At 46.6% G+C, this 11075-nt stretch overlaps 1 protein-coding gene across 1 annotated transcript; it reads left to right on the forward strand.

Moving 5' to 3' along the window:
- The first annotated feature begins 4163 nt into the window (after positions 1-4163).
- On the forward strand, positions 4164-10453 carry LOC135370696 (uncharacterized). The gene is made up of 8 exons (XM_064604493.1): positions 4164-4324; positions 5922-6015; positions 7090-7231; positions 7457-7615; positions 8471-8691; positions 8818-9017; positions 9254-9360; positions 9768-10453. Exons 1-8 carry the CDS (start codon positions 4303-4305, stop codon positions 9843-9845), a joined length of 1023 nt encoding a protein of 340 aa, XP_064460563.1. The 5' UTR covers positions 4164-4302; the 3' UTR covers positions 9846-10453.
- The last annotated feature ends 622 nt before the right edge of the window (positions 10454-11075 follow it).

The following is an 11075-nucleotide window of genomic DNA, read 5'->3' on the forward strand; positions in this document are numbered from 1 at the left end:
TAAGAGGCATAATATCAGTCCAGTTCTTCTAAAAGTTGCGTAGATGAGGAGGCCTTATAAACAAATGTCCACCTCCTGAAGTGAGGATTTGGCTTAAAGAGCTGACAGTTTAAAAGCAAAATCGCTAGAAGGGAACCCAACAACGTTCTGTAAGTGCATATGTGGCCCTTAGCAATATTTGCCCTTATATAAAGCGTTGCGTATTCTGATGACCTAGTTCTGGAATATGCCCTTCGAGCGGTACGGATGATGTTCATTTTCAATGTCGCCTGATAAGCCGTCAGCGGTGTCGCCATCGCAAATGTCCTGCTTTATCTCCCGGTGAGCGGAAAAAAAGCAAGGTTATCTGCGTTTCACCGACCAACACCCACCGTGAGTCACCTGTCTGTCGACGTCAACGATGAGATAACCGTCCTGGAAGACTGCCCCGTCACTGTTGGTTTATGGATGACGTTCTTCTTGTTTATTTGCCCTTCATGTATTCAGAATCCCCTTGTCACGCCAGGGATGCGAACATCAACGACTTCTTACCCGACTCCCTTATTGAGAAATCCAATGCACGACGCCTTAAGAAACCGTTAGTATATGAGGTTACACATCAGCCATTATATACTATGTTGTATAATGCCCCATATGCATGCGAAGGCCTTATAATGCTATAGGTCCGGTAAATATATAATGTTCTCAGGGGTGTTATGATGGATATTCCATGTATTGTGCTACATATATCATACACATATGTGTTATACGTATGTTATATGTTTACGCCCAACACGACCTGAGACCGGTCCCATTCGAATTCATGGAAGGGTTTGGAAGGGAATGGAAGGGTTTGCATCGCATTAAGCGGAGTCAGCTGGTAGCGAACTTCGAATAATCGAGTTCGAGAGGCCCTCCCATATTCACGCCCTGCCCCCTCCAAAGCATTAGGTTACCCCCCTCCCCCGCTACGACAGGCGTACGCCCCGTGTTTGCCACAAAATCGGGAGAGAGAACGCGGTACCATCATCTGCAGTTGCTGGTCTTCAGCGTGTTATGTGGTGAAGTCCTGCTTTAATTCGTTGTCGTTGGAACCGTGTTAGCACCGCGAAGCAACCGTGGCTATCAGCAGCGTACAGAGATGGACCGATGGAGAGATGAAAGCAGGAAGGAGGCGGAGACAGGGGGATTAGTGTGCGTTCTGCATGGGTGATTTCCCATGGAACTGTGCCGACATCCGTTCTGGAAAGTCTCCAGGGAAAAAACTCAGACACCAAGTGGTTACGATTCGAACCCACCACCCCAAATTCTACAGCACGACCTAGGAGACCTAGTAACCACCAAGGAGCGGGGGGCTTTGATCCACTTAACTATGTCGCTGGTCAGTTCTGTTGTAGACCATAAGGTCGTTCGTACCGCATCGTATCATCCACGCGTGACTGTCTAATCTTCGCGACACTCGCGTACGACAACATGTGATCTGTTTGACTGCAACGCTCACCCTGAGTGAGCAACAACGTCACGAGATACTATACAAGCAAGGGGCGGTGGGAGGGGGGTTACAGGGGTTACTGTAGACCCCTGAATTTGTGAAGTGGGCGCAAAATTCCCATGGAGGTGAGGTGCCAAAATGTCATCTCATGTGCCGTATGCGAATAAAATGCCATAAACCTCTTTCCTGAATCGATCAAATTGCCAGCATAGTCAAGGCTCAGTCGTCGATTGATGCGGCAGAACTCACGACGACATGACCTCAAAGGGTTCACGGGTTCCCGGATGTTTTACGCAACTCTCAGTCTCGTGTGTGGCATGAACTATAGAACAGAAAGCTGCACCCCACAGCGCTCTCGTCCGCAGTGACTGCCTTTCGAGAAGCCGCCACAGAAAAGACAGAGACCCAAGACAAAGTCGGACGTTGTAAACACAGCTGCACCATGCCTAATCTTCGCCAGCACTTTGCCACTTTTTGTCATTCAGACTGCCTGGAATTTTTGCGACCCAGGCTTGAACTGGTGGTGGCGGTGGGGGGGGGGGGGGGATGGAAGGTGGCGCCGGTTGGCGTCTGGGGTCCCCCCCCCCCTGATTCAGGACGTTGCACCGCCCCTGTATACAAGAAGAGGGAAGACCCTCGACGACGCGACCAGATAACGATGACGTCACTAGTCATTTATCGGTTTCGCAACGCCTCCCTCGAAGGCCAAATGGTACGTGACCCTTGCCATGACCATGTTTCGGGCTACGTGTATCGTGTGCAGTAGAGAGTTTTGTTTACGCACTAGCAGATGAGGTGCGATAACAGACGTCAACATATTGTTTGCTCCGGCTGGACCGATAGCCAGAATGCCCGTAGATATGCCGAAGATTATATAGCGATTCGACCACGTCATATGCGCCCCTTCCCAGAGTCGCATTTGGAAGCTAGCGGCGGCGTTGCTCATCGGCCCAATAAGTATACATAGGTATATACGTATATACCTACACCTATTTACCTATACCTACACCTACATACCTGTACGTATACATATACGTATATACTTGGCATACGTGTATAGGTAGATACGTATAGGTACTTCCCGGGTCATAGGCCCATAAGGCCTGTAGCTCTCGGCCAGGAGGCGCTGCAATCACTGGGAGTCAGCACCTCGTGCAGGTGAAGAAATTGAAACAACCGGTTAGATCACAACCTCCAATCGGCCGCTCCCTGTTTACAAACAAATTACGTCAGATGGTGCGCAGCAGCGCCGCCAACTTGGTAGACTGGAACTACTATATAAAAAAATCAATAAGTCGCAATCAATAAGTCGTTGGGGGATAAGAAAGATATAGGTTGATCTATCTCTAGCTAGTTACACGTCATCCTGATTTGCTGAACCGTTTTGGAGTTTATCAGAGAATCCAACCAAGAAAGAGTAGATCTCAATGTTCCTGCAAGTAGCCCACGCACTTTCACAGTGTGCTGGAATAGATGCATGGTACTGTCTCCTGTTGTTCTATTATTTGCTTCGTAGCCGAATATCCCATGGACCATCACCTGCTCGAATCGATGTGGCTTCATACTCCCACGTTCTAGCGAGCACAGACTCGGACGTTCTTGAGAAGAGATGCAGATGCAGTCTTGGTGCATCAGGCGTCGAAATTTGTACTTAGGCTGGTGGAGTTACACCGAAAGGAATAGTGTATGTTACCTACCGATACCAGCCTGTTTTAAATGTGAAATGAACTTTCGCTATAAAAAAAATATACTTTTAAAATATAAAAATATATTAATTACATTGTCTCATTGTATTTCTACGCCTTATCTATTTATCTTACCGTCCTCATAAACAACTCATAAACAACTCATAAACGACGACAACAAGCACGTGTAGTAAGTGATTGGTGAAGAAATTTCCCTGGCCCGAGTGGCACGCAAGTTTATACGTGATATGAAATGATGTCGTGACTTTGTGAATACGTTCTAATTAGTTCATAGCGGGACAAAGTTTCTGTATGCTGTGTGGCATCCGTAGTACTACAAACTCAGCAGTTGCCGTATGAACCCATCATGTCATTGCACAAGGCGTACGCGGGGTGATGGGTGAATAATTATGCCCATTTCCATATATTATTCTTTATTTTAAACCTACGCACCGAAGGAATTACATCCATGTCCTTGGTATGAGACGCAGCCCTCATAGTCAGCTATAATGTCAGTGCACAAATGTATAACAGGGACAATGTGAGTTCAGTTCCTCCAAAGGGTGCATAGAGGAGAAGGAGACCTTGTAAACAAGCGTCCATGTGCTGAAGTGAGGATTTGGCTTAAACAAGCTGACAGTCTAATAGCAGAAGCGCTAGACAGGAACCCAACAACTTTCTGTAAGCATACCCAGTGCATATGTGGCCCTTAGCAATCTTTACCCTTGTATGAAGCCTTGTGTATTCTGATGTAGGCAGGTTCTGGAGTACGTCTTTCAAGCGGTACAGATGAAATTCACTTTCAGTGCCGCATGATAAGCCGCCTATGGTGTCGCCATCGCTTCGGGGAAAAAAAGCCAGGTTATCTGCGTTTCACTGGCCGACACCCACTGAGTCACCTGTCTGTTGACGGTGATATAGCCGTGTCCGTAGACTGCCCCGTCACTGTTGGTTTAGGGACGATTTCCTTCTTGATTATTTGTCCAGTTGTAATCAGAACGCACGAGTCACGCCAAGCAGTCGAATGTCAGCCATTTCTTACTAAAACATCTTGGTTTCCTAGCGGTCGACCAGCCATTCTTAGCGAATACCGCAGGCCATACTAGGGTCTTTTAATGGCCCTCTTGTTGTGGAATCCAATACGCGATGCCTCAAGATCAGCATACACGTAAGTAATATAGGACACTGTGTTGTATGATGCCTTATATGCATGCGAAGGTCGTATGGTGTCTACAGGTCCGGTAAATAGTACTATAGTGTTCTGGGGTGTTATAATAGACGTGTCATGTAGTATTGTGCCATATGTACCGTGCATATCTGTTTCGCTCTAAAAATTGAACTTCACCACGTAGAACGCCCTGCGACACCAACCACCCCTTTTGGGACCTTCAGTGGACACCTTTTAGAGAAAAATCCGCCAGCGAAGCGGGTCATTGTGTGCAGTAATTAATTGGTTTCGGTTTACATATTGTTGCCGCGGCTGGTCGCGGTGAAGAGCTGAAGAGCGAAATGACGCTCTTCCATTCCCTTATCCGTGTTCTTGAGCTTACTGCGCAACGGGGAGTGATGAAGCAAACGTGGAAAGCATGTGATATCAAGCATTTGATTAACTGTGTTTCGTCCGTGCGATCATAACAGGGAAAAGGGCGCCTATCACTCAGATAAGAGGGGAGGGGGACTGGCGAAGCCTGTCTGGCGCTGTTACATTTTCTTCAGCACTCCCCGTTGCGCAGTAAGTTCAAGAACACGTAATTCATTGGTGGATAAGGGAGTGGAAGAGCGTCTTCTTGCGCTTCACCGCGACCAGCCGCGAAATCAACCAACTAATCGAAACCAACTAATTACTGCAAGAAATGACCCGCTTCACTGGGGGATTTTTTTTTTATGCCCACTGAAGGTCCCGAAAGGGGTAGTACCCATTTTAATGCCAACGCCGCTCTGCTTTAGAAGTTATGTTTTTTCACAAAAACTCATTTGAATCTTTATTTAAATAATGAGCGCCTCCCACTCATTCACACAGTGCATCGCTTCTAGGCGGTATTGGACAGATACTTATAAAAAAGAAAGTTTTTCAAATGGTGCACCCGTTCCCGAATTATTTAGCCCGGGGATTTAACTGAGACACCCCGTATACCTAAAAACAGGAAGGAGGCGGAGACAGGGGGTCGGGGGGGGGGGGGCGTTCTGGGCCCACTTCAAGGGGAGCTGTGCCGACATCCGTTCTTCTGGAAAGTCTCCATGGGAAAAGCCTCAGACAGCCAGTGTTAGGATTCGAACCCCCTCCCCCCTCAATCTACAGCACGACCTTGGGGTAACCACTAAGAATCGGGTGTTTTATCCACTCTGCCATGTCGCTGTGGTTAGTTCTGTTGCTGTAAGAGTGCAGATGCGCAGACCACGAGGCCGTCCTTATACCGCACTACTGTCCACGGATCACTCATGTCTAATCTACGCGACACTCGCGTACGACAACAAGTGGTCGGTTTGCACATGGGCTGCAACACTTAGAGTGAACAACAGCGTCGCGAGATATTATGCAACGACAGGGAAGTCCCTCGCCGAGGCGACAAGATAACCATGACGTCACTAGTCATTTATCGGGTTCGCAACGCCTCCCTCGAAGGCCAAATGTAAGGTGACCCTCGCCATGACCACGTTTCGCATGACGTGTGCCGTTCGCCGTAAGAGTTTTGTTTAAGCATTAGAAGATAAGGGGCGATAACGGACGGTCACATATTGCTTGCTTCGGCTGGACCGACACGCAGAGTCGAGGATGGCGCTCGTGGAGATGCCGAACCAACTGCAGTTGGGAGCCGCCGAAGTTCAACGGCAAAACATGTGCCAGACGTTGCTGCGCCTGTAAGTGGATCCTTGCCTTCTTCCTTCCTACTTTCTATGCTATCCCCTAGACCTTAATCGTATCGAATCTGGTACATTTATATCTTCCGTTGCGAAGATGGAGAGTATGTTTTCCCAGAGGAAATTTTGTTTTCTGCACCAAGAGGGGTCTGTAAGTCAGCACGCCTATGGTCCCTATAACGCGATTGTGTTATTGATCCAAATTCAGCAAAAGTTTCTGCACGTGATGTGTCGATTGGCTGATTGAGAAAAAAAAATTAACGGATGGACGTGGTGTCTTATGTCCTGGCTTCGCACACCATCTTCCAATTGACCGTCACCATTGCATCATCATCTCCTGTAGATTATCCAGACTTGATTTCGTGACCATTTCGGTATCGCTTTTGAACTAACATTTCTTCAACAATTATTGATAAAAATTATGATTATTATTATCACTATTGACTTGATTGATTGATGTGAGTCACGACAAGGTGGGAACTGGCTGGCCCCACAGTGACCCTGCATGTGTAATAGCAACTGAAAAAGAAAATGTAGAAACCGTGTGAAAACAACGATTACGAAATATATTCACGTTGTACAGCTTGGGACAAAAGTTTACGGAACAGCGGGATGTGACATTTCTCCACTTGAGCAGCACCCTAGCAGCAAGCGGGAGCAAACACACATACTAAACGATGGAGAGAACAGCTAGTCACCTGTTTCTTATTCAAGCTATTCCTGGCAGGTATGACGGGGCCGCTCCGATGTAGAAATACGCCAACGCCGTGTTCTGTAAACTTTTGTCCCAAGCTGTACTTCATGCTTTCTCCAGTCACAAAATTCACTGTGATGAGAATCCTGTCCCACACCCCATTTTGCCACCCTGTTCCTTCTAGAACGCAGGGGCGGATATCGGGAAGACACTGCAGACTTAATTCTTATTCTATTGTCCAAACCATTGCAGATGAACACGCGTTCTACACGACAGGGTCATGTCCGTGTTCAAAGCATAAACTTCTTTTGCATCGTTGAATCAATGAGATGAGCCACAGAAGATCGTGTACTCATCTTCCTAAATTTCTTTCCGTATAGCCCTGCACCCCGCATGGATGCGACGCAGAGAGAGGGCACCGGAATCCTTGTCTTTGAAGCTGTGGAGAAGCACTCTGATCAAGAAGGTGGCGTTGCGCCGTACTTGTGGAGTGAAGCAACGAGGTGCTTCTGTAGCTACCCTGTGAGTACCACTTAAACCGAAATGTATTGGCGTAGCCACCTCGAGTGGTACCTGTAGTGCCCTTTTCCTTGGTGCACCCCTTGGACGCATCCATGGGACGCCCTGGCAGCGTCAAGACCTTTGACAACCTGGTACCCCCATGGTCCTGTTGGCTACGCCATTGTCAAAAACGCCTTACATTACGCCGGTTGTGGTATTGTTTACTCATAAACATGTCAATTCCAGTTGAAGTTTTTCTTGCCTCGTGATGCTGGACGACCACATTGCCGATGGGTGTACCCCGTGATTTTCGGTGGAGGTCTCGTCAGCGGCGACGTGATGACCTTCGACGTCATGCTTCACCCAAGGACTTGCGTCTTGTTCACGTCGCAGTCTTACACGAAGGTATGCTTCTATCTTGTACAATTGTAACAGCATCTGACATTGAGATTGGCATCACTGTTGCGATATACATGAGCACAACCGCGTGAGTGACTGCATTGGCGGAGATGTAGACGGAAACGCGAGTATGCGATAGGGCACGTCACAATTAGTTGAGCACACATAACCTTACGTCACACTGTGTGCCCTGTATATGCCTCGGGAATATTCCTCTCACCACAGAATACTATTCTTTTTCCCCCGTGTGCTCGTCTGATTGCGTCGCCTGCTTGCAACATCCAAACGTTCTCGTTTCTCTCCTAGCGTCCTTTGCATATTCTTGGCATTTCTCCCGCGATATCTTCTTGGCACGTGCTGTCCTCCTCGCTTTCCTCCGCCATTATCTCGACGGATAAAGCTGCTCGTGCGCGGATGCCCGACAAAAGGCCAGCCTGAAGGGCGCAATATGGAAGTAAATGACGATTGGCACATATGATCACCTGCTAATTCCTTCTTCTTGTTCTTCTTCTTTTTCAAATGTCTTCGATATAGAGTACAGGGTCAGCCATGTTGTGTCTTTTAACTGTTCAATACTTGGGCCATACGTAAAGACTGCAGCATTCAAATGTTCTGAAATGCATTGGTGCAACAACAACAGTGATGCAGTGTCAATGCTACTCAAGGAAAACGTTCATTTGATAAACGTATGTTCTTATCACAAACACGTGGAAAGATATTGCCGTTTCTTAATTACATATTTGGGGGAATATGTAAAAACATGTTTGACTTGCTTTATTTATTTGGTACCCAAAAAATTCAGAATTTTCCATTTCGTTGATGTTTTCTTACAACATCTGATAGCCCCCTCGAAATATGCAGGTCTACATGTCCAAACCAAACCAGATGTCCAGACAAACGTGGAACTTCTCTGTGGCCAAAGATGCCTTCCTCTGTGTGCTGCCCGATGTGCTCGTCTGCTTTAAGGAGGCGTCATACTCTCAAACCCAGGTTGTAAGAATGGAGAAGGGATCGAACCTGGTTCTGCTGGATTGGTTCCTGGCAGGCCGTATAGCAAATGGGGAACGCTGGGACTTTACACGGTAACTATTATTTTCTTTTTTCACATTGGCGCTATCATATATATAGCATATGTGACGTAACCTTACAAGTGACAGACCGTTTCATCTAAGGGTTGTAATCAATTGTACATTTAATGTTGATTTCAGTTTGGAAACCATCGTAGAGGTGTACCACGACTCTCAACTCATTCTCCGTGAAGCTCAGAACATGCACAACACTCCTTTCCTGAGCGTCAAGGAATCCATGGGTCGATTCAATGTCTTGGGCGTCTGCATACTTATTGGTCCCCTCATATCAGAACTCACGCAGTCACTCTGCAAGAAACTGAGCACCAGGGAAAGTTATGGTACGCTCCTTCCACGTATTTATTAGCTGTCTTCCACCTCTTCTTCCAGCACATATATGCACATGTATATGTACACATTTTCATGTGTAAGTGATTTGGATTGTCACATTCCGGTTGTGGGGACTTTCTCTTTCTGCACCGTACCATGCCATGGTTACGCTTGCGCTGAAAGTATTCATCACAAATCGTGTAATTATCTCTTGGCTGATATCCTCGCTTCTCCTCCTCCTTTCCAGGTATCACACCAGAATCGGAAACTATCTTTACTGTGAGTCCACTCGAATGCCAGAGGCAAAAGATTGATGGCTGCATTATCAGATTTGCTTCAACTTCGTCAGCCCATGTAAGTCTCTTTTTTCTTCTTCTCCTTCTTTTTTCTGTAGATTATAGCGCAGCCATATAGAGCCATTACAGAGCAGCATCTGGCTTGAAATACGCGGTCTTGTGTAGTCTTGCTAGAAATTTCGCAGAAAGAATACGTTTCGATTCCAGCAAAAAAGAGAGAGAGAGAGACGCTACTCCTACGCTACGCTACGTCATCTGACGTCATCCAGCGAATCATTGTTGTCATCAGAGTCGTTCGACGCTAGTTCTCTGGAATACTTTACTCTAAGATCGCTTCTGTTGTATTTCGGCAGCATATAACGTATATAACAAGCGGCTGCAAAAACAATAACAAAACACACAAAAAAATGACTATTGCGTTTTCATGAAACGTTCAGGCTACTAACAAAGAAATATTGTTTACAGGCCTACTCGAGGTTGGAAGAGGTCCTACAAGCACTGTATCCCGTACTTGGTGGAAACCCTTTCAAGTACAAGTACTGATGCCTTCGGAACGCCAAGAAGTTTCTTGCGAATATGTAAATAATGCCGCCGTGATATTTATTTTGTACTTCTATTTGCGAAAGCAGTGATTCACAACCAGGGACCATTAAAAAAAAAAAAACGTGCAGAGAGGTACACGCACAGTGTGTTATGCGCCAGTACGATGTTGCGCTGGTCTTTCGACGATTTCAGAAATTCAGTTCAGTTTCAGAAACTCAAAAAAGCGTCCCGTTGATTCGATCTTAGTACCCGGATTAATTTCATTCATAAAACGAGTGAGGAAGGAATCGGGACCAGAAGCTACATCATTGACTGCAAAAGGCTGGGAGCCACTGCTTTGAGGAACTCGTAAGAATTAGAGCACTTATACATCGTTCATGTTCATATTGATATTTATCTTCATTGTCATTGCCGTTCATGAGAATCACTCATTAGGCACTGCCAACCCAATGCCTACGCATTTCTAATATGTAATAAAGTTATCGTTATTGTACATGAGGAGGAGGAGGAGTGTCGTTGGGAGGAACCCGAGAGGTCTGCCTGCCTGATTAGACGGCATGTTGTTGTTGTTGTACATACGCGCAAAAATAAAAGCGTTTTCGATGCAATGCTGGAATGTTGTTGTTCTTCAATGTGTACCACACGGGGCGCGGACAAAAGCTCACCGGGGGCGGACAAAAGCTCACCAGGGAGACTGACCAAGATTAGGTCAGGAGAGCCTTTTACGTATTTCATACGTTGGAGAGTGGGTCAGTTCATGTAAAATATGCACCCGTCGAGACTGACCAAGGTTAGGTCAGGAGAGCCTTTTACGTATTTCATACGTTGGAGAGTGGATCAGTTCATGTAAAATATGCACCCGTCGAGACTGACCAAGATTAGGTCAGGAGAGCCTTTTACGTATTTCATACGTTGGAGAGTGGGTCAGTTCATGTAAAATATGCACCCGTCGAGACTGACCAAGGTTAGGTCAGGAGAGCCTTTTACGTATTTCATACGTTGGAGAGTGGATCAGTTCATGTAAAATATGCACCCGTCGAGACTGACCAAGATTAGGTCAGGAGAGCCTTTTACGTATTTCATACGTTGGAGAGTGGGTCAGTTCATGTAAAATATGCACCCGTCGAGACTGACCAAGGTTAGGTCAGGAGAGCCTTTTACGTATTTCACACATTGGTGCGGTGAGCATTTGTCCGGTGAGCTTTTGCCCGGTGAGCTTTTGCCCGGTGA

Source organism: Ornithodoros turicata, chromosome 10 (assembly GCF_037126465.1).
Source record: "Ornithodoros turicata isolate Travis chromosome 10, ASM3712646v1, whole genome shotgun sequence".
In the NCBI taxonomy this organism is placed as follows: Eukaryota; Metazoa; Arthropoda; class Arachnida; order Ixodida; family Argasidae; genus Ornithodoros; species Ornithodoros turicata.

Excerpts from the sequence above, each read along its gene's own strand:
- LOC135370696 (XM_064604493.1), top strand. The coding sequence starts at position 4,303 with ATGCCTCAAGATCAGCATACAC. Across the intron at positions 7,616-8,470 it reads CGTCGCAGTCTTACACGAAG|GTCTACATGTCCAAACCAAA; the intron begins GTATGCTTCTAT and ends CGAAATATGCAG. Across the intron at positions 8,692-8,817 it reads GAACGCTGGGACTTTACACG|TTTGGAAACCATCGTAGAGG; the intron begins GTAACTATTATT and ends TGTTGATTTCAG.